A 23,228-nucleotide genomic window follows, 5' to 3' on the forward strand; every position below is an offset into this window, starting at 1 on the left:
GCACCACAGCCTCATGTGTCAATAGGTTTAAAGGGGCAAATCCTGAAAGTGCAGTTGCCAGGCTGGGGGCCCCTAGGTGGGCAATCAGGCCTCAAGGAGACTAGCACAGAGGTCTGTGGGTCATCTACAGGGGGATGCCTCCCTGAAATCCCTTCCCTCACTGCACACCCTCCCATGCCTCTGTCATGGCCCCACAGCACAGCTGCCTCAGGAGAGCTGGGTGGAGAACCTTGAAGCCTACCAATGTGGCACCTCAATCAGCCACAGGGTGGCGCTGCCACGCACAGCCCTGTGCTTCCATGATAGGGTAACCAGACGTCTGGATATTAGGGGCTTTGTCTTATCTGTGTGTAAAGGGGACTGTTGCCCCTTACTAACATTCAGTGGGGGTGTTTTAGTTGCTAGCTCCCACTACTAAAAGGGGGAAGGGTCGATGGGGAATCAGGACCCTGAGACTGACAGTGCCTCCGAACAATGGGGAGAGGCCAATGCTCCAGGTCAGCCTGAATGACAGGGCGGGTAGGCGAATCAGGGAGTCAGGAGGCCCCATCCTCTGGGTGAGCTGGAACTGGAGAGGAGCCCAGGGAGCTGAGCCCAGGGAGCTGGAGGCAGAGCAGCAGCTGGGGCTGAGGCAGTCCACAGCCAGGTGTCGTGAGCAGCTGGGGAGAGCCAGGGGGGACCCTAGGCAGCAGGCCCAGCACAGGGAGACGCCTCAGCCAGGAGGCTCTGCAGGCCAGACTCGAAGGAGGATTGGTAACGCCGACAGGGCAGGGGCAACGCTGGGAAGAAGGGCCCTGCCACCTACAGCCTGTGGCCACCACCAGAGCAAGTGTGCAACCCACAGCATCCCTGCAGCACAGCCAGGGCCTGAGAAGGCGGCCTGGGACATACAAGGAACAGACTGTGAACTGCCCGGACATTCCAGAGACACTGTTTGTGATGTTCCCTGCCACAGAGTGGGGTGATGTGTTTCCTTAACCTTTCCCATTTTCCCTTATTCTTTTTAAAATAAATTGTTGATTAAATAACTTGCATTTGCTTCAAATTGTATGTAATGATCAGTAGGTCAGAGAAGTGCCCAGTGCAGAGAGAGTACCCCAGAGTGGAGACACCCTAGCCCCTGTCCTAGGTGACCACAGCAGGGTTGGGGGTTGAGCCCCCCAGGAATCCTGGGCCCAGCCTTGTTGGGGATACGAGGACTCTGCCAGACAGGAGAGTGGAAGGGGAGTCCTCAAGGGCAGGGAGGCCACTGAGTAAAGGAAGTGGGAGCAAGGACTCAGATCCTTTCTCTAGCCCACTTCACCGGGGTAGTGCAGAAGCCAGGAAAGTTCCCCACAATAGCAGGACTATTCTATGTAACTGTATCCCCTCCCCCCGAAAAAAAGTGTTTTGATTTTTACACACTTGCTAGCTGGTCACCCTACCCCAGGCTGGCTGGGCGAGACCTCAGGGTGAAATGTTCCTTCCAGCCTGTCCAACTCTTCAGTCCTTGCCAGTCGCTGACCCTGGGGATGGCCCTCTACCCCTTCCAGAGACCCTGGCTGAGAACCCTTCCCCCAGAGTGTGAGGTGGGCACTATTCATCCACACTGGGAGGACCAGAGGCTAGTAGCAGCTCCAGGAGCTGCCTGCAGAGGGCGCCCTCAGGGGCAACTTGTATGTTTTCTACCCAGGTGCAAGTAGCCTCAGTCTAGGGCTGTTCCCCACTCAGAACCATGGGAAACTTGCTCCCAGTGGGTGGGAGCCTTGGGCACTGTCAAACCATGCTGGGGCATGTGTTGGAGTCTAGGGTCTCTCACAAAGAGACCCCAGCACCAGGCCTTCCCATCCCTCAGGCTGCCAGATCCCAAACCATACAGGGCTTTGTAGGTCACAGCCAACACCCGTAACCAGAGGGGGATGCTGCTCCACTCTGTACCAGCAACAGTTTGGCTTCAAACTGCCCCCTGATCTTGCAGGCCTTGGCCCTGCTGCCAGACAGCTCATCCTGCATGCCCCAAACTTCCCTCCTCTCACATTCCCCACTCTGCCAGCTCCACTCCCTATCACATCCCCACGCAGCTCTGCACCTTTTCCCATGCTACCCCCAGGTATAGATCCTTCCTGGAACCTCCAGCCATGCCCCTCCCTCTGCTCCTTCAAACCCTGCCCCAGACCTACTCCTCACAGGCAGCCCTGTCCCATTACCAAGGTGCCAATCCAGCCTTTTCCTGGGCACTGCCCCCGAACACACCACCAAGAAACACCTCTCAGGCTCTTTCACTGCCAGACCCCTTGATCTCCCAGCACTCCCTCATGTCTCATCCAGAGTGCCAGATCCTCAGTGCCACAGACATCTCTGGCTCAGCAGGAGTAACCTTGGATGGTCCTATAATGCCCTTGCCTACAGCCTTGGTGCTCCCATAGGCCACTGAGTTCCTAGGGCAATGCCCACTGGCAAAGGTGGGTGCTTACCAGAGTGTTCTACAAGGACAGCTGTACCCAGTGGCCTATTCTATGTGCACTCACTGGGTACATGAGCTCATAGCAAGGAGTTCCCTTATCTCATTCCAAAGTTTCCTGTGAGGCTCCCTGAGTTCAACTCAGCCTTTCACATCTTCCAGCTCCCTGGGGTGGGAAGGGGTTGGGTAAGGTTTCAGTCTAGCATTGCCGAGTCATAGCTGGCCCTCCACCTGCGTTACTCACCCAGCATTACTAGAGTGCTTTTTGAGCTCCCATTAGGCGCTGGGCCACTCAGACACAGGTCCCCAGACCGTCCCTGCCCCCAAGGGCATGCAGCCTACCCGTGACTGGACGCAGCAAGTGAATCGACATGCGGCACTGACCGAAAGTACCCCAGTGCTCATGGATGGGGCTCAGAGCTGCCTGGTCTCAGCAGGAACCCATCATCAGGTGAAACGACCTGTGGTTAGAAAACCCAGTGCAACCAGTTCCCATGGTGCAGACACTTGCATGGTTATCCTGCTTTCTTCCTCTCACCATTTCTGCTAGAGGGCAGCATGACCACGTATCCACCCAAGCTAGGGTGGGTTCTAGATCCTGCAGCATCTCAGGCCAAAAAAAACACCTCACCTCCAATCCAGAGCATGTGCACTCCTCATGCCTTCTCTGGTGGCAGAGCAGCTGCTGGAGACCATCTCCTTCTGCCAAGAGAGATGCTCATGGTCGCAAGACCCAATTTTTCTCCAGGCACTATCAGAAGTGGCATACTGCAAGGGGTAAGCTCTGCCTCTGTTTGGCCTCTACGCCTAGGTGCTGAATGGCAGCAAGGCTTTAGCTTTCATCTTCGTGCTTCAGCCCATTTCTCTAAAGAACAGGCACCTCCTCACTCAGTGTCCACTGACTGTTTTCTCCAGCTGGCCCAAACCTCTCCTACCAGAATGTTTATTGTCTGACACCCAGGGCTACCTACAGCTTCTTCTCCAACCCGTTCCCTCTTAGAGCAGCATTTGGGATACTTGTCTTTCAAGTATCAGCCACAGGATCAGATTGGTGCATTTCCTGAGCTGGCTGTCGGTGATCAGCTGATGCGTCCCTTAGCACCAGGAGCCTAGGAATACCACCCGCCTAGCAATGCTAGCGCCCACAGCATCTCTGACTGCACTGTGCCCATCAGCGTGGTGTTTGGGTAGAGCCGGGTCAACGTTTCTAACAGCTATCAAAGAGCTTTTGATCAAATCAAGCCAGCAAACTCCCTTGCTGGTATCTCAGCCCTTCCAGTCACTCTCAGGTGAACACTTGCACCAGCAAGAGTTGATTTGCAAGGATGTTCACAGGAGGTGAGAGTGCCACAGATGCTTGTGCACTTCCTGGGTGTGTGCACAGAGGAAGTGTCAGGCACACACAGGGTGTGTTTTCTCTAGGGAGTTTTAATGCTTACTTGGCAGTGGGGGCTAGGAGACAGACAGACCTTTGTACAGCACCCAGCACAATGGGGCCCATTCTCTCCATGGGCTTTGTGCAGTACAATCATAACAATATTTACTGCTAACTCATACCAGCATGTTTGTGAGTACTCCCCATGCACAAGGTACCCAGTCCCATGGGCAGCCCAGGGCAGTCGCAGCAACGGGCAATGCTTTGCCAGGAAGATGGAGCTGAAACATTTGCACACAACACCCAGCTGGAATTCTGCTGGGGAAGCAAGGTGTAAAGCCCAGGTCCATCAGTGGCTGGTCTATGGGGTGGGGCTGACGGGGCAGCGTGTTCCAGCATCCTGCGCTCTGCGGAGTCCAGCCCTCTCTGTCCAGGGCCCATGGGCCTCTCTCAAACATGCATGTCTCAAAGACCATGCAACTCCTTGTCTTCCAGAGGCCCCATCAGCTGGTGCAGACTGTCCCAACCAACCAGGTGCTCACTGCTATAGACTCGCCCTCCACCAGCCTCTATACCAGGTGGATGTGTCCCTGGGGCAGCTGGTCTCTGGAAGCACCTTCCCCAGAAGGATTCCACCTGGCTGTCTGGACATGCTGGGATGGCCCCTATGCCCTATTGCTGAAGCTCCTCCCACTGAGCAGCACTGCGCAGTCCTTCCCTTATCAGGGACTGTGTGTACCTGAGCTGTTCCAGCCCCCATAAAGCTATAAGAGCACTGCTACGGGTAGCAGCTCAGGGCCCTTTACAGCCTTTTTATTGCCCCTTCCTGTCTCACTTTCCTCATTCTGTCTCATAGCCCCACTACTACCCCCTCCCCCATCACTATCGCCATCTCTCCCCTGTCTCCGATCACTGAACTTCCAGCCAGCTGGGCTCCCACCTTCCTCCCCACAAGTGGCTTACAGTTACCAGTGGATCCAGGCCCAGTGTAAGAGGAGTTTCCCTCAACACTGTGCCCCCAACTCTTCCTCCCTGCAGTCCTTCCACACCCTCTCGTGGAGAGCTCTTCCTCCCTGCCCCCACTGCCGCATGGACACTGGGGGGTCTTTGCCTGCCAGCTTCCAGGATGGTCACTTGGTTTCTCATGCCTCCATCCTAGCTCCAGAGAAGGAAGAACATGCTCCTCACACTGCATCGGTCTTTGTCCCCTGCATCCCTGGGAGCCACACTCAGCATCCAGGAGCAAGCAACCTGGACCCCACACTCACAGCCTAAGATTTTTCTACTGTAGGTCAGCCACCTGTTGATGCATCCCAGTGGGTGACAGTGCTGGAGGCAGCACAAGGCTCCCCTTGGGAGGAAGATGCTCAGAGGGAGAAGTTCCCCGATTCTTCACAGACCAGATTTTCAGGAGAAGGGAAGCAAAGGACTGCAGTAGGGCAGGGCTGCAGGCCAAGATGGAGGCACACCAGCAGAGCTTTGAGGGCAGGGTAGGAGAGGGAGTTTAGGCCTGGCTTAGCAGGGGGCTGCAGGCCAAGATTGAGGGGCAATGGCAGAGCTGTGTGTAGGGGCCCAGGACTGAAGCAGCAGGGGCCGCAGCTCACGCTGCAGGTACACTAGTAAAGCTGGGTGTAGGGGTCTGTGAACAATTCCCTCCTGGCCCTTCTGGGCCCTCTTGCAGCTGAGCACCCTCATGCAGCTGTTACCACCCCACTTCTTTGGGGCCCCTAAGGATGCCATGCCAGGCTCCCTTGCCTCACAAATCCCCCTCCTCATGGTCAGTGTATTACTAAGCCTAGTGCAAATCTCCCATTCAGAAGTAGGGTGGCCAACTTTTTACTCACACAAAACCGAACACCCTTGCCCTGCCTGTCCTCCAAGGCCCTGCCCCCATTCACACCATCCCCCCTCCCTCTGTTGCTCATTCTCCCCACCCTCACTCACTTTCCCTGGAGATGCGGGCTCTGGGGTGGGACCAGAAATGAAGAGTTCAGAGTGCAGGAGGGGGCTCCAGGCTGAGGCAGTGTGTTGGGATGCAAGAGGGGGTGAGGGATCTGGGGTGGGGCCAGGGATGAGGGATTTGGGGTGCAGGAGGGGGCAATGGGCTGGGACCAAGGGACTTGGAGCATGGGAGGGGGCTCTGGGCTGAGACTGTGGGGTTCGGACAGCAGGAGGGGGATCAGGGCTGGGGGGGAGTGACAGCTCTGGCTGGGGGTGCAGTCTCTGGGGTAAGGAACCTTTTTTCTGTCACATGCCACTGACCCACAGAAAAACAAAAAACAAAAAAAATCATTCATGGGCCACTCACCCACCCGGGGCAGGGAATGGAGGCTCACGGCTTCCCCCCGCAGCAGGACAAGCTGGCACTTGCAGCTCCAGCCCTGCGGGATTGGGGGGGAGGGGGCGGAGACTCAGGACTTCCCCCTGCAATGGGGTGAGTTGGCACTTGTAGCTCCAGGCCCCAGGGGGGCCACAAGACTCAGGGTTTCTGCTCCCTGCAACAGGGGCGCTTGTGACTCCAGCCCCATGGAGGGGCAGGGGGCACTGCAGGCCAGATAAAATTAACCAGGGGGCCAGATCTGGTCCACGGGCCGTAGATTCCCCACCCCTGTCGTAGCTGTAGGAAAGCGGTGGGGGGGGGGGGGGGGAAACAAACATACCGGCTGCTTCCTGGGATCCACGCAGAGCAGAGCCTAGCAAAGAGCCTGCCAGCCCCACTGCACGGCGCTGCCAGCCAGACTGTCGACTGCCTGTTCAGCGGTGCTGACCGGAGCCACCGGCATCCCTTTGTGGCCGGGTGTTCTGGACACCTGGTTACCCTGTCCAGGAGTTACACAACATAGTCCAGGTCTCACCCCCAGGGTATACAGCCCTTAAGAGGCCCCATCAGCAAGCAAAGCATGGACCACGTTCAGGCACTTCCACCACATCTGGGCTGCTCTTCTGTCCTCTCCTGGTTGGCTAGGACAGCCACCCCAGCCCTTCCAGCTGGGAGTTCATCCTCACCAGGGGAGCATCCAGCACTGCCCATGTTCCATTAACCTCCCACCACAGGCAGGCTAGAAACTAGGCCTGGCCTGGCTCTGCCCTCAGCAGGCTGCTGGCTCACCACAGAAACCCCCTTCCTCCCCCTCTGCTACTCCCATCTTCAGCTCTGGCTCAGCAGACCCTGTACTGCCTTCAGCCCTCTCTCATCCTGGCTCTCCAGCTTGGGGAAATCACAGCCAACCCCTCTACTCATCACCTGCCTTCAGCTTTCCCCAGGGAACTACCTCACTTGCTGAGCCTCCCTAACCCTTGATAGGCCCAGGTGCTGCTCTGCCATCTTTATTGGCCCAACTGGGAGCACCTGTTCTGGCAGAGGGGAGCTGGGCCTGCCTCTTTTAAAGGGGACAGCCACCCTTGCCAGGGCCTAACCAGGGGGCTGCAGGGCTGGATTGAAATACATGAGGAGGCATTGGGGGAGGGGAGCTCAAAACCCCGGTAATTTAGTAAGGAATTTAGAGATCACAGCTCTTAGAAATTGTTTAAACTGACCCAGTGGGCCTAATTCTTCTCCCCACTACACAGATTGTACCTGGAGTAACTCTGCTGGCTTCACCGGGGTTACTCCGGACACTGCAACGCAGCATGGAGAGGAGACTCAAACCTCAGCTAGTCAAACCTGGCAAAGGGTGCTCTGGGAAAGGCCCTTTTTTCGGTAATAAAGGAGAGGCAGGTGTCTAATCTAGTGGTGGTCTACAGTAACCTTTGCACTCAATTTCATGGCTTTCTCCTGGCCCCACGCTTACTCCTGTTCCTTGGAGAACAGGATCTTGTGTAGGAGTGCTGGCAGGAGAGGGAGGGGCTGTTGGTCAGACAGGGCTCAGGCATGATCTCTAGCTTGTAAACACTTATTGATCTCCTGCTGTCAGTGGACTGTGGCTTAGTAACAGTGCTGCTCCCCTGGCACAGAGCTGACCCCTTGGTTCTTGAGAAGCTGCCACTTTGAACCATCTGATATTATTTGTACCCACTCGTCACTACAAATATGTTCAACTCCTGAGGCTCCCTCAGGCTGATTGCTGCTGGAGTTGCTCACAGCAGGGCCCCATGAGTGCAAAATGCTGCCCGCTCAGAAAAGCATTTTACACCCCTTGGCTCTGGGGGATGCGGTGGCACAAAGAGCCAGGTGGGGGCATTGGCTCACAATCACACACTGAGCCTCCCTTACTGGTATGGGCCCCTCAGCCCAGAGCAGACCCTCGCAGTGCCAGGAGGCTCTGGGCTGCAGGTCAGACTAAAGGGGCCTGGGCAGGGCTGTGTGGAGGGCCCAGGACTGGAGTAGCACAGGGCTGCAGGTGAGGCGCCTGGGGCAGTGGCTGAGCTGGATGGGGGTGGGGGAAGCACAGTAGGGCTGAGGTGCCGTGCAGAGCCTGCCCAGGCCGTCGTGGCCTGGCCAGTGCTCTCGGCCCTCACTTTCACATGCACTAGAACAGAGGTCCCCAACGCGGTGCCCACGGGCGCAATGGCGCCCGCCGGGGCAGTTGTGTGCATGCGCAGGACAAATGCCGCCACTGAGCACGGCCGCCAAAGAGCCGCCCGCTGAAAAGCGTTGCTGCATTTCAGCGGCAGGGTGTCTGGCGCCCGCCACAGTCTTCTGGGACTAGGAATATGCTATTCCCACAGAAAGGTTGGGGACCACTGCCCTAGAACAACAAATGAGGAGACCTAGAAAAGAGAAACCTGAAGGGAGGCTCCTCTGGGTCTCTGTGGCCACCTGTCTTTGTGCAGGGAGAAGCTATTCTCCAACTACAGGCTGGCGGTGCAGGAATCACAGAGCTCCGACATGGCTGTGCGGGGCTGGTCGTTACAAGGAGCCTGCGCTTGCCGGAGGGATAAAAGCATATTGTCCTACTTCTCATGCACCCACCCAGCTCGAATGCCCCTTGAAAAGGGGGAAATTGACCCCCAGCTTTCTGGGAACACGTCCTGCCTGCAGGATCCCTGCTCGGCCAAGGACAGTTGTGCTGACTTAAGGCTTCCAGGTCGTGATTCATGGGCTGTGCCCCTTGGCACAAGGGAGCTGAGTGGGGGAGTTTTGCGGAGTGCCTGCCCTGCTCCTGCAGTTGAATTCATCTCACAAGGGCGCTGGGCTGCCTACCAACTTTAGCTTGGGCATGGAGTCTGTCCTCTGCTTCGGTGCTGGGGTGTTTGGCTGTGGGGTCTGGATGGGCCCAGCTGGACTGTAGGTATTTATATGGCCCTAGCACTGCAGGAGGCTGCAGTGTCAGCTTTCTAATTAACTGCTGGGCTCTTAGCTATTACTCCAAACATCTCCTACTCCCAGTGCCCCCCATTTTCCCCTTCTCACACCCCAGTGCCTGCACATCCCCCGTCTGTCTCATCCCCTCCCACTCACAGGCAGACTCAGAAGCTCTCTCGCTTCCATCCACCCACCCTTCTTTTGCATAGTGCCCTTTTAAGTGGGGCAGCTGGAGTGGTGGGAGGGCCCAGACTCTGTGCCAGCTGATCAGAGTGGCAGCTCAGCCCTCCTGGCTAACCCAGGGAGATTAACTGATGTCCATGCACTGTATGGTACATGGGTCTTTTGGGTCAGACTTTCAACCCCATGTGGCCGTCTCCTCTGCACAGTTATTAAAGAGCCTGGGGTATTTCTCCAGAATTGGGCTTTCCCACCTGCATCCTTGCTTAAATTTTCCCCTTCCCCCACTCCAGTGTGCAGCATGCTGTGTTCCTGCTGGTCTCTTCCCTCCACGCCCGATGTGGCTGGCCACAGCGGTGCTGTTTGCGGACAGGCTGTGGAGTGCGCTGGGCTCCTGTGCTGTAGATGGCTATAGCGACAGAACGAACTGAACTCCGGAGCAGAGAGAGACGCAGGAGGGAGCCCACGACTGATTTATAGAATTTTATTTTCAAATCTGGGGCTTTCATGGTACAATTTTACACAGCCAGGGACGGAGCCCGTGGGCCTCTCCGCTCCCTGCCAACAAACCGGGCAAAGGCGAGGAGACAAGCAACCCACCAGAGGATGCACTCCACAGCCGAACAATCTGCAGAGTCACTAGCTAAGCACAGCTTCCAAAGATGGAGGGGAGGGGGTCTCCCCTCCCCAGAACATTCTGAGCTGCAAGGCAGCAGGTTGGAGTGGCACAGGAAAGGCCAGCAAGGCCTGGCACAAGGCTAACATCGTTGCTGCTCTCTCTTTTTTGGCACATGTCACTAGCTCACCATTAGGCAGTTGTGTGAATTCCTGTCATCTACAAAGAGTCAGAGGGAGGCACCTGCCGGCCTGAGCAGGATCCTGCCCTTCTCCCCAAAGTCGCAAGCTGGCTAGTGTTGGGCAGGGCTGAAGACGGGGGCTGTGTTCACTCAGCAGTGCAGCCAGCGTGGAAAGCTCTGAATGGATGTTTCCTGGGGAGCTTTCGGAGGTGCCGATATAGCCCTCCACCAGCGTTCACCTGGGTGGCAGGCTGGAAAGCAGCAGCGTTCTAAGGGTTAATGGCTATGGTCTCAGAATCAACCTGCCCTGCCCATGTCAGCTAGCTTCAGCCCAGAGTTATATTGGCACCTGCCTCTCCTGAACACAGGGTTGTGATCTCCCACAGCCATCCCTCACTGAACTAATGCCCCTGGAGTGTAAACAAACCATTCATCCAACCAACCCCTCCAGAAAAATAATTCCACAGAAAATCGGTTCCATTCAAAACCCAGTTCCAAGCCAACCCACCCAGCTTTTTGGTGATAATAAGTGGCACAGATCCCCATGGACTCACAACAGGATGGACGGTACAAACAGCATTTGAAGAAAGATGCAGTCGTAGAAATCAGTGTAACAAACAGAGCTCTAGGTCCTGGTTATATACAGCCTGAAGAAACAGTGTAAACAAGATCTTTCCTGAAAGGAACATGGCACTGAGAAGGCGCCAGAGGGTGACCAGCACAGATGGGGAGTCTGCATTCCCCAGTGTTGTCAGAACCTGCTATTTCAAGACAGAAGGCCAATATCGTGGCCTGTGCTTTCTGCTCCACTGCACGTTAGAGCTTCCTTTCTGTAAACAAGTAGGTGTGTGTAGCCCTCTTGCCCATCTGCCCATCTGCCCATCTTGGGGGGCAGGGCTGCAGCATGCTGCCCTAGTCTCCACAGCCAGTCGAGGAGAGTGAATGTGCGAGCTGCAATGCTGCGGTGGGCAATGCAACCAGGGCAGGTGCGGGGAGTTTCCTCCACTCCTCAAGGGCCTTGCTCACGTCAGACGTGGGCCATGAGGCAGCTCTGACCAATTGCTTCCAAGGCAGAGGTTCTCCTCCTTCTGTGCACACTTTGCTCAGGCCGCAGGCTGGAAGGTCACCAGGCCCTTTGCACCAGCTGCCAACTGTGGAGTGTATTTGAGAATACAGTTTTCAATCACCATTAACATTTCCAAGGCTCCTGCTGGTGGTGGCATCGGCAGCACCAGGGTGGCTAGGTCTCAGAGGATGCAAACCACCTTCCATCCTGTTTGCACAATCAGTGGAAAAACTCTCCTTGTGTAAACATTACATAATTTGAGTCAACATTACGCTACAGTGTTCTATGGTAATAAGGCAGTAAATAGGGTGTCATTACTCTCTAAGTGGGTGATAACCAGAGCAAGACACAGGAGGCCACTGAGGGCTGCAGCCTGGAGAGAGACAGATAGCACCCCATGCTCACTTTAGTAAACACATTGCTTTTGACAATCAAAATGGACGGCATTGGTGGTTGAGAGAGTACAGCCAGGCACAGACTGTTGCCCACGGCAGGGGGAGGTAATGCCTGTGCCTCTGGGGAAACCAGCAGCAATACACCAGTCAAAGAGGGCTGGGGGGGGGGGCGGGGCATTGGCAAGCTTTCTTTTACTTCCATTTTCATGTCGGGTTCAATTAGCACAAATCCAGCATATAAAATAGCAGGGAGCACGAGGGAGTCCTTGGGATAATCGAAGTCCTCATCCCCTTTGGTGTGGGGAGGAAGGATAAGCCGTCAGGGTGGCATAAATGTCAAACTACAGTGTGTTGAAAACAGCTGCCCTCTCCCTCTCAACATTCAGGCCATTCTGAGCTGTGGGCCTTTGCAGCAGACAGGGCAGCTACCACTGCTGCCAGGGGAGCATTGGGACGGCGGGGAGGGGTGCACATGCGTGGACATGCACATGGAGCCGCCGGGGGATAGACTTACTATGAGCCTATTACGGGAATCTGTGCCCGACAAAAGTGCAGCCTGCAGTACAGGCCAAGGGAGATGCTAGCTCCTGTGTGCTAGGGACTGGAGTATAAAATGGAGATAAGAGGCTGCTCCTCTATTGCAACAATGCTGCCCTGGCCAGCGCCCTCCAGCCATGCTCCCTGGCTGGCTGGGCCCATCTCCAATCTCCTCCCCTGTGGGCCACTTGGTGCTAACCTGGGGCTTGGGGAATTGCCCACTCTGGGAGACTGCACAGGGGAAATTTCCCCACTATTCTGCAGTAGCTCCCATGGAGAGTGGTGTCCATCCTCTCCCCGTGAGCCAGTCTGTAACGCAGAGGCTCCTGGGGATGCGAGGATGGAAGGGGTTTGCTCCAGTCAATACTAGGAAAAAAGAGGACACTGCACATGTGATGGTGGCTAACAGAAATCAGTGTTCTCCCCCATCCTCCCTGCTGAGAGGGGCCTGCTGGGGACTCGGGCCTTTGGAGATGGACACTCGGGGAGAGGCGCAGAGATGAGGCTCCTTTGGAAGGCTTCTCAGAGGCTTGTTTCATTCGGCAGGAGCTCTCACAGATCGGCTTTGCCTTCCTGCATGCTAACCCTATGAACTCAGCAGGCGTTCCCACTCTGCCCCTGTTTCGAGCAATGGCTGTGTGACACAACACAGCTCTAACACAAACATGGGCTTCTACCCAGCACAAAACTCAGTCCAGCTGGATGCAACTGGTAGCCTCTCCTCAGCACTCAGACAGTAGGAGACTTCTCCTGAGAGCTGAAATGCATTGATGAGCTACAGTATATGCAGGACTAGAAAATCCAGGATGCTGGGAGAGAGTGGGACTGGCCCTGGGAGCAGCATGACACGGGTGTTGGCAGGAAGAGCAGGGAGTACTGCAGGTCCGGATGTGTAGTGCTCACCCAGGGCTACCCCTTCTGTCCCATATGTCTGCTAGTGTGATCACTAGTGTGAGCCAGACATGGGATGGGAGGGGACAGGACACAACACAAAGGAAAGCCTGGAGAAAGCCGCTCACTGGGATCTGGGCTTCCACACGCACAGCCCCACTGTGGAAAGCCCAGCAGCAGCCCCTCTAGTCACAGCTGGGAGTCGCTGTCAAGACAAACACTGTCAGCATCACAGCAACGGGAACAGAACATTCCGTAAAAATAACCATAGAAATTCTCTTCTCTCTGATTACAAAGATACAAAATGTATAAAACCCGCCCCTGCCCCATCTTCTGTGGCCAGCCCCACCCCGCCCTCTCTCTCTCTCTCTCTCTCTCTCTCCCTTTCTCTCTCTCTCTTACACACACACAGAGTGTAGAAATGGTTCAGAAAGGAAGATTTCTGTCTGTTTGCTTTTGATATGTAACCAGCGGCACCAGCCTGGGTTTGCTCATGGTGTTGTACTTCTCCCCGCCTCTGGGAGTGCCCTGCTGAGCAGGCGATAGGTCAGTGCAGCTCCATTCTGGTGCAGAGGTACCTGAGACCGCTTCCTCCCAGAGATGGTTTGCCTGACTCTCCCCCCACGAGTTCTCCAGAACCGATGGGTGGGAAGGGCGGGGTGAATTTGGGCCTCTGACCACCATCATCAGTTCTTTCCTTGTAGGTGCCTGGCACCCAGAGACTCCAAACCTCTGCTGAAAGTGTCTGGCCAGGCAATCATCCCTGCTTCTTCCTTCGCTCTCGCAGCAGCTTGGGCCCCTCAGGAATGACCTTCACTTCTTGTTATTCTTCTCGGGGAAAAGGAAACAAAATTAACAAATGTAGCCTCTGGTACCTTACTCCCCAGGCCCAAGTGACACTCCCTGTGCTCTCCCTGCTTGGCCAGGGGCTTGGGAAAGCATCAGGCTCACCTCCTGGTGCAGTAAATAGTGCTAAGGATGAGGGCAGGGTCTGGCTGTGGCTCCCAGAAAAATGACCAGGCCAGGCACATATAAGAAACAGAATACAGATCTTTTCCCTTGGCCATACCCATTCACCCAAGTGCCTGTGCCATGTACAGCTGAAGGCAACAGACAGATCTGTACCCTGCCATGCATTCTAAAACGCATAGCTCAGAGCCACTTCCCCTCTCTCAGTACCCAGAAGGTGTGCCAGGATGGATGCTAAGCCCCAGCATCTTCAGGTGCCAGAGGAGCATAGGGGCTCCCCATGGGACAGTTGCCCCTTTAGAGACGTTAGCACTTCCACCCATTGCACCGGTGCGACGGGGTCCTACAGAGCATCACAACCAGTAGGTACTTTTAGGACCTAGTTTCATCCTACGGGGGTTGATCCCGTTTCACCAGGAAGCTTTGTGCTTCCAGATCAGGTGGTAATACTCAGTTACCACACAAACTAGGGGCGAAAGAGCAACCAAGTGGCTAGAAGATACAAACTAACCTCTGGCTAACTCACAGCATGGACTGGACTGACCCAAAAGCTGCCCTGGAGAAGTGGAAATACTTACTCTGAATCTGGCGACAGCTCAGAGATACTGTGGGATGTAGCAGAGAGAGGTGGTGACGGGCACAGCACAGAAGGCGTTGAGGAAGTCTGCACAGCAGAGGGCGTTGCTGTGGTCTGTGGGCCAGAGGGAGTACTGGAGGATTGCACAGAGGACAGGACAGAAGAATTAAAAGAAGCAAGGATGGAAGAAAGGATATCTAATTGCTCAGTGGAAGGATGTCGGCTAGGGATTGCTTCCAGATTTTCCCTAGAAGGCTGTCTCCTAGACAGAGGTTCTAGATTTTCTCTAGAAGGAAGCCTTCTAGAAAGTGGTTCTAGATTTTCTCTGGATGGCTGTCTTCTAGAAAAAAACTCCAGATTTTCCCGTGATGGATGCCTACTAGGCACTGTATCCAGGTGCTCTCTGGAATTAGATCTTCTGGATAAAAAGTCCAACTGCTCTCTTGAAGTTTGTCTAGCTAACGCTAGCTGGTCCCTTGAAGGCTGTCTTCCTGAAAGCAGATCTAATTGTTCTCGAGAAATGTCTCGACTTAGTAAAGTGTCCATTCGATCTCTAGATACTTGCCTGTTAGGCAAAGTGTTGAGCCACTCTCTAGAGACCTCTCTTACTGGCCCACAGTCTAGTAGTTCTCTTGAGCCAAACTGACTGGGTAAAGTATCTAGATGGTCTCTAGAACCCTGCTTCCTGGGTAGTGTATTCCCATGATCTTTCTGATCAGGCCTGGAAGCTAATGTATCTAAGTCTTCTCTAGACCCATGCCTGCTGGGTATATTTTCCAGATGTTCTCTAGACCCATGCCTACTAGGGATAGTGTCCAGTTGCTCCCTTGATCCAGGCCTGTTGAGAATGGTGTCTAGTTCCTCCCTGGACCCATGCCTGCTGCGTACAGCTTCCAAGTATTCCCCAGCGTCGTTCCTGCTCAGCTGTTCTCTGGACATCTGCCTTCTCATCAGCAGGTTGAGTTGCTCCCTGGAAGAGTACCGGCTAGCTGGCTGAGAGAGGCTGCCTGCACCAGAGTAGATTCTGCCATAAGAGGCAGCAGGAACAGCCCTGTGACCCAGGGTGGATGTTTTGTACCATGAAAGCTCGTTGGTCATTCTGCCAACGGATGGTAAGCCTTGCAGAGCTGGAGGGTACTGGAGGCGATTCTTCAAAATCCCTGTACAGAAACAAAGCAGAAAGTGAAGCGAAGCTCTGTGACAGCGCAAACAACCCTCCTCACTATCTGCAAGAAAGCAAGGACAAAGAACTCGGCTTGGCAGCCTGGGCGGCCCTGCTCCTCCCCGAGATCACCCCAGGATGGAGGAAACTGCCACCTGTGTTTGCATGTTGCAAAGCTTTCAAGATCACAACACCATGTGGCCCAGCACCACCTCACCTCCACAATGGACGCATGTCCCGGTCTACTAGACATGAGGAGAAGGCACTCCTGTGAGTGGCTTGCCTCTAAGAGTGCGGCACTCTTGGCTTAAAACAGCAGAGGAGACATTACCAAGACTACCTCCCATTCTGTCCCTTGGCAACACGTAGGGGAAGTTATAGTTCCAGCTAAGCCAAGGGAAATTTCCCCCTTGTCTCCATTCCTTACACGTTCGCTCTCTCTGAGCCTCTCAGGCTCTCTCCCCTCTTTCTGACTGCGGGTGGATGGCCAGCCCAGCACTGGTCTGCACCTCTCCTGCCTGCAGCCTGTTGTTTCTCAGTGCAGTTACTTATGGCCTTGGCCCAAAGGGCAGCTATTCTTCAGCTGTCGATTGACTGCCAAGCCCACCGTTACATTCCCTCTTTGCTTTGGGAACTGTCCCAGCCACCGGGGCTAGAGCTTGTAGCTGAATAAAAGATTTAGAAGAGAAGAACCAAGCGTCTCCATAATAGCTCCTGTGTTACCTCTGCTGAGAGCCGCAGGAGCCTGCTGTTCCCTGTGGGCAATGAACAGATTGTCCGGGACAAGGACAGGACAGTTCTAATGCGGCCTGCCAACCTGTCAGCAACAGTCACCTGGATGCCGTCCCCCATGACATCCGAGTGCTCGGGGGAGCGACGTGGCTCTCCAGCGTCAGGCAAAGGATTCACTGCCTGCTCTGCTCAACACCATGAGTCTGCCGAGCCCAGCACTGCCAGGCAGATGCTGGGCGTGCCAGGTAGGGGCCATGGGGAGACTCTGGGGGTGCAGCCAGTGGGACACTGTGCTGGCTGGCAGCTGGATGTGTGCCCACCCAGGGAGCACAAGGCTGACTGCTCTGAGTCTAGTTACCTTTTCTCTGGCGTTGGGTCTGGGTGAGGGAGTTCTCATCCCCACTGGTCAGGGCCAGGTCTGGCTGGTTGTTGTTGGCAGCATCCTTGTTGATGTCAAAGCCCAGCTTCCGCTCAGACCCCCATTTCTGCAGAGAGCAGGGGTGAACCTCACATTCGCCCAGGGCTGGCCAATAGGACATCAGGTCATTGCCATCCACATCTGGAGAAGAACAGTGCAACATACCGGGGAGGGGGGGGCAATCAGAGTTATCCCGAGTTGTAAACAGAGCAGGGCCTGCTACGATACTCACTGGGATACAGTCCCAAGGGCTGCTTAACCACCAGTAATGTGCTGTGGGGCTTGCAGGAGCAGAACCAGCAGATGGGAGGGATGAGGCGATTTCCCTGCCTCTGCTGGAGTCACCGCATCTCCAGGTGGTACTAACCCCTCCCTGCCAATGGGGACTGCTCCCAGGACCCCACAAGCAATGCTTTGCCTTTGGGAGACCTTGCATCGCATCAGACAGCAGCTACATTGGAAACATGCTCTGTGGGAGACCTTCAGCTTGGTCCCCCCATGCTCCCTCCCTCCCAAGCTGCTTAGACCCAGGTGGCCATGGTGGCTCCCAGGCAGGCCCCTAGCCCGTGGCAGGGCTCTTGCGTGGTCCTTGCCTTTGGGAGTGGTGCTGGTGGGGTTGGTGAGGAGCCGCTCGCTGTGCGCTGCCCGTTTGAACTGGCGCTGGAACCGGCCCCGGAGGCGCACGTTCTCCTCGCTCTCCGACGATGGGATGGAAAGGCTGCGCTCCTCATCCAGGGAAAGGTCACTGTCTGAGTCGGAGTCTTGGTCTGCCGGGGCACATGCAGGATGGAAGCAGTGGGGATGGGGGCAATCGGATGGCTTTTGAGCAGGGCAGGGAAGGAAGGAAGCTTGGTTTTGGGGTTTTGCCTGCTAGTGTCCCGGGGTTATATCCCCCCAATCTAGCACTCCACTGGCACAAAACACAGACCCTGTGTTTGGACATTGCCTAGCTGAAGCCAGGACCCCAGCATCCTGGGAGGCCTGTGCTTTTGTTTTCACCCTGGGAAACTAGTTGGCCCAAGGGGGGCTCTGTTCAGTGACCCTGGACACTCCCTCCTCCCCACAGGCTGAGCGTACTCAGGAGTTGGAGTGAGGCTGCTGGGAGTGGCAGGTGCTCAGTGTGCAAAGGCTGCTCACTAATGTGGGAAATGCCACTTGCTAGGGCAGCTTCTGGGCAGCAGGGAGCCTTCTCACGTGCACAGCAGGTCCCAGGGGCGAGCCGGCTGGGTCTCAGCCTTACCTCCCCCTGCATCACGGTGAAACATGGCCACATCGAGGTCCGTGGGGCCGGTGTGACCAAGCAGGCTATGATCCAAGGCTGAGCCCTGACGCGCCATCACATTCTCTCTGAAACACACATGGCAAAAACGCTCAGACCCCAATTCCTCACCTGGCAGCACCTGTCCCGGGGTAAAGGAGTGCTCTCCTCTCATCTCCCATACTCATATCTGTGCCTGGCAGAGAGGTCAACAGCCCTGCAGGGGGGAGGGGGTTTGAGGGACTGGAACAGCAAGGAATGCTGCAGGGCAGGAGTGGGGGGCACTGGCAGAGCTGTGGAGAGCTCAGAACTGGAGTAACTGGGGTCTGTAGTGGGTCAGGAGTGATGTAAGTCAGCAGAGCTGTGTGGGGAGTCTCAGGATTGAAGGTCATAGCAGAGGAGGCATCGGTAGCAATGGTCCAGAAGGGCCAGGAGGTGACACCTGCATTTCCAGAAGAAGGCAATGCCCTCTCCATTCCATGGTGGGCCCCACTCCCATCCCCCTCCATGTCTGTAGGTTCTCAGCTGTGGCTGTGAGCCAGTGGCCAGCCAGATGCCTCTTCCTCTGGCTGCTTCCTACCTGAGGTAGCCCCTCTGGCTGGAATGGGTGCGGGCTGAGCGCACGCTGCTGACTGAGGAGATGGTGGAGGCCCCCAGGGTGATGCGAATGAGGCCGCTCTCCTCAAACAGGGCCGTGTTATTATAGGCATTGGGGCCCTGGCAAGGAAGAGACACATGGAGAATTTGTTAGGAAGACTGCAGCAGCTGGGTCTCGAGATTCTCTCCCTGCCCAGCACTGCAAAGGGTGGGGGTGGCCTGTGTCCGTTCCGGAGTCTCCAGTCTCAGGCACCATGAAGGGGTTCTCTTCCTTCATTGGCGAGGGTCCCACCAGCCTCTTCGGGAGGCACAGGGCTCCCAGGGACATGACAGTACATGAATTCAGACATGGACTGAGGGGCTAGGACCCGGCTATGGGGTGGCTGTCTGGCTGAGGTCTTTCCCACTGACCTCCTGGAGCAGGCAATTACAGACCGGTAAGTCTAACGTCAGTACCGGGCAAATTAGCTGAAACAATAGTAAAGAATAAAATTGTCAGACACAGAGAACATCATAAATTGTTGGGCAAAAGTCAACATGGTTTCTGTAAAGGGAAATCATGTCTTACTAATCTATTAGAGTTCTCTGAAGGGGTCAACAAACATGTGGACAAGGGGATCCAGTAGACATAATGTACATAGATTTTCAGAAAGCCTTTGACAAGGTCCCTCACCAAAGGCTCCTATGTAAATTAAGTTGTCATGGGATAGGGAAGATCCCTTAATGGATTGACAACTGGTTAAAAGACAGGGAACAAAGGGTAGGAAAAATGGTAAATTTTCAGAATGGAGAGGGGTAACTAGTGGTGTTCTGCAAGGGTCAGTCCTAGGACCAATCCTATTCAACTTATTCAGAAATGATCTGGAGAAAGGGGTAAACAGTGAGGTGGCAAAGTTTGCAGACGATGCTAAACTGCTCAAGATAGTTAAGACCAAAGCAGACTGTGAAGAACTTCAAAAAGATCTCACAAAACTAAGTGACTGGGCAACAAAATGGCAAATGAAATTTAATGTGGATAAATGTAAAGTAATGCACATTGGAAAAATTAACCCCAACTATACGTACAATATGATGGGGGCTAATTTAGCTACAACTAATCAGGAGAAAGATCTTGGAGTCATCGTGGATAGTTCTCTGAAGATGTCCATGCAGTGTGCAGTGGCAGTCAAAAAAGCAAACAGGGTGTTAGGAATCATTAAAAAAGAGATAGAGACTAAGACGGAGAATATCTTATTGCCCTTATATAAATCCATTGAATGCTGCATACAGATGTGGTCCCCTCATCTCAAAAAAGATGTATTGGCATAAGAAAAGGTTCAGAAAAGGGCAACTAAAATGATTAGGGGTTTGGAATGGGTCCCATATGAGGAGAGATTAAAGAGGCTAGGACTTTTCAGCTTGGAAAAGAGGAGACGAAGGGGGGATATGATAGAGGTATATAAAATCATGAGTGATGTGGAGAAAGTGAATAAGGAAAAGTTTATTTATTTGTTCCCATAATATAAGAACTAGGGGCCACCAAATGAAATTAATGGGCTGCAGGTTTAAAACAAATAAAAGGAAGTTCTTCTTCACACAGCGCACAGTCACCCTGTGGAACTCCTTGCCTGAGGAGGTTGTGAAGGCTAGGACTATAGCAGGGTTTAAAAGAGAACTGGATAAATTCATGGAGGTAAAGTCCATTAATGGCTGTTAGCCATGATGGGTAAGGAAAGGTGTCCCTAGCCTCTGTTTGTCAGAGGGTGGAGATGGATGGCAGGAGAGAGATCACTTGATCATTACCTGTTAAGTTCACTCCCTCACCTGGCATTGGCCACTGTTGGTAGACAGGATACTGGGCTGGATGGACCTTTGGTCTGACCCAGTATGGCCATTCTTATGTTCTTAGGACAGAAAGGACTAGTTAACCTGCATGCTTGGTGGGGAGGGTGGGCCCAGGGAGGGATTCCCTCTCAGGCAGAGTGCAGGCTCAGGTGCGGAGAAGGCCCTTGCCTTTGGGCTCGCTTGCTGGGGCAGTGCCCTTCTACACCCACCTGCACAGATCTAGCTGCCTCCTCGCCCTGACTCTTCTTGCCAAGGCAGGCCAGTTTCCAGGCCTCCTGCACCTCTTCATTCAGGACACAGAACAGAACCAACACGGCCAGGCCCTGTGAGGGAGGGGAAGAGAGGCTGTGAGCCTGAGTGAGGAAGGAAGGGAAGCACTCAGCACAGCCGGGAGCCCACACTTCCACTCTTCCTGGCAATGGGGCAGTGCTGAAGGCTGACTTTGGCCATTCGGGAGTGTGCTAACAGAGTCAGTCAGCTCTCCTCGATCGCACTGCCTGACACTGCATCCAGCTATTTGTGTTTCAGTCAGTCACGTCTACACCGCACCCAGGCCTCCAGCATAGTGCAGAGTGCTGCATCTAGACCCCTGATAGGGCAACAGGGCCACAGAGTGGAGGCATTTCTGTGCTGACCAGACAGAGGAAGGAACAAGCGGCTCCCCCTTGGAGAGTGCTTCCTGCTGGCCAAATTCACTGTGGATATCTGGGGGAGGGGAACAGGTGCCTGCCATGCCATCCCACCTGCTGCATGAGGCCCAGCAGTGGTTGAACCAGTTTCTTCCCCCAGGAACCAGCGTGTCTGCTCTGGGGTAGAATTGCTAGCGACTGACAGAGCTGTGGGCTACAGACATGAATACGCTCCAGCCAGCACAATGACTCAGTGCTAGGAGCTTGGTCTCACAAGGTTGACCTAGCTGCTTTCTGGGCCACCAGAGTCTTACAAGGAGGGCCTGCTTGCTGCAAGCTCCTGGGCCCAGTGGCATGGATGAGGAGAGAGGAGAGTGGCTGCCAAGGGTGATGGGGTAAGTGGAAGAGGAAAACTGAAACTGGGGTTGGCTAGGCAGCTCTCATTCTGTGCTGTGTGTGCAGTGACTAGGGAGCAGTCTGAGGGCACACAGCAGAGGTTCCAGGCCCACTGCTGCTAGCAGGGGGTCACAGTGATAGCAAGGAGCCTTAGCAGGCCTTGGCTTTGGGGGTGATGGGGGATAATTGGCTATACAGAGAAAGCTTGGGATGGTAGCTCAAACAGTGGGTGCTGGTGGCTGTTAGCTTTCCCCTGCATGCAGTTCCCAGCAGCCCTTGTGCATCCACTTCAAATATAGGCCCAACTCTTTGCTGATCCATTTTATGAAAACTCCTCTGAAGATGGTCATTATTGTCCCATTATGTCCCAGAGCAGGGCTGGCTCAGAAGGGGCATCATTAAATCATAAGGACCAACTCATTTGGGCTTACAACTGAAGTCTCTTCTTGGTGCAGCAGGTCTCTGCTCCTCTACAGCAGCGGTTTTAGCCTATGTCTAAGGGGTCCACAAAAGGTTACCATAGAACATAGAAAGGTTACCATAGAACAGTGGTTTTCAACCTGTGGTCTGCAGACCCCTGGGGGTTCTGAGATTTCCAAAGGGGTCCTCACCTTCATTCGAAATTTTGTAGGGGTCCACAAATAAAAAAAGGTTGAAAACAGCTGAGCTAGGCTACAGAATGAGAAGGCGAACATGGACAAGGACCACTAGAGGGGGCAGTCAGTTCATGAGTGAGCGGAGCAGCAGGAGGGTGCCTGAAATCAGGAGCTCCAGGGCAGCACAGGGCTTTAGCTAAAGGAAGCCAGAATGTCCCGTGGATTAGTGAGCAGAGAAGGAGAGTGATGACAGAACAGAGGGGCACAGTCACTGCTGGAGGGCAGCTGCTCTAAGGGAACCCCTCTGTCTGTGTAATGCTCCTAATGAAGGGGGATGGCTCTTGAGGGCCAAACCCACAGGGTGACTGGCCGGGGGAAGCTCGAGGCGCTGAGGGGTTAATGTCTGCAATGTGTCTGAAGTGTGCACCAACCTCAGCTTGTCTCTGTGACATGCATACCAGAGAGGCATGACCAGCCATTGGGTGTGCATGCACATGACAGAAAGCAAGCCCAACAGCAGGTATGTCAGTGTTTGCGTGCGTGCATTCACATGTGTGTGAATGGCAGAGTCTATCAGCAGGTGTAGTCAGTGTGTGCGTGTGCACATGTGTGTGAGTGACAGAGCCCATCAGCAGGTGGGGATTTGAGATGTTTGGAAGAATCTGTTTTGTGTTGCTTTCCTAAAATAAACCTTCTTGCTGAGTAAAAGCTCAGTGTACAGCAGTGCTTGAAGTAGAAAGAATAAAACATGGGAGCTGCTGTAATACTGCAAGGCTGGTCTGAGCTGGGGAGGAGCTGGAGAGCAGGGGAGCTCCAGGGAGGCTCCAGGGCCGGGCTGGGCCATAGAGCCGAGCACAGGGGAGCTGGAGAGCAGGGGAACTCCAGGAAGGTTACAGGGCTGGTCTGGGCCATGGAGCAGAGCACAGGGGAGCTGGAGAGCAGGGGAGCTCCAGGAAGGCTCCAGGGCCGGACTGGGCCATAGAGCCGAGCACAGGGGAGCTGGAGAGCAGGGGAGCTCCAGGGCCAGGCTGGGCAATGGAGCAGAGCACAGGGGAGCTCCAGGAAGGTTCCAGGGCTGGTCTGGGCCATGGAGTTGAGCACAGGGGAGCTGGAGAGCAGGGGAGCTCCAGGGCTGGGCTGGGCC

The 23,228-nt window shown here is 54.8% G+C and overlaps 1 protein-coding gene across 3 annotated transcripts in view; it reads right to left on the reverse strand.

Annotated features, from left to right (window-relative positions):
* Positions 1-9,709: 9,709 nt before the first annotated feature.
* The window catches only part of CELSR3 (cadherin EGF LAG seven-pass G-type receptor 3), a 69,742-nt gene continuing 56,223 nt past the window's right edge, over positions 9,710-23,228 (reverse strand). The window contains exons 30-37 of one of the 3 annotated variants that reach the window (XM_043551740.1): positions 20,673-20,786; positions 18,623-18,759; positions 18,025-18,131; positions 17,378-17,551; positions 16,725-16,925; positions 15,276-15,632; positions 14,474-14,605; positions 9,723-13,754 (exon numbers count right to left, since the gene is read on the reverse strand). In XM_043551740.1, coding sequence (XP_043407675.1) covers positions 13,750-13,754; positions 14,474-14,605; positions 15,276-15,632; positions 16,725-16,925; positions 17,378-17,551; positions 18,025-18,131; positions 18,623-18,759; positions 20,673-20,786 — 1,227 coding nt within the window. In that variant the 3' untranslated portion in view covers positions 9,723-13,749. Of the gene's footprint in view, positions 13,755-14,473; positions 15,633-16,724; positions 16,926-17,377; positions 17,552-18,024; positions 18,132-18,622; positions 18,760-20,672; positions 20,787-23,228 lie in introns of all 3 variants that reach the window. The other 2 variants (XM_043551738.1, XM_043551739.1) reach the window with 2 other exon arrangements.

The sequence above is a fragment of the Chelonia mydas genome, chromosome 7 (assembly GCF_015237465.2).
Source record: "Chelonia mydas isolate rCheMyd1 chromosome 7, rCheMyd1.pri.v2, whole genome shotgun sequence".
NCBI classification, from domain to species: domain Eukaryota; kingdom Metazoa; phylum Chordata; order Testudines; family Cheloniidae; genus Chelonia; species Chelonia mydas.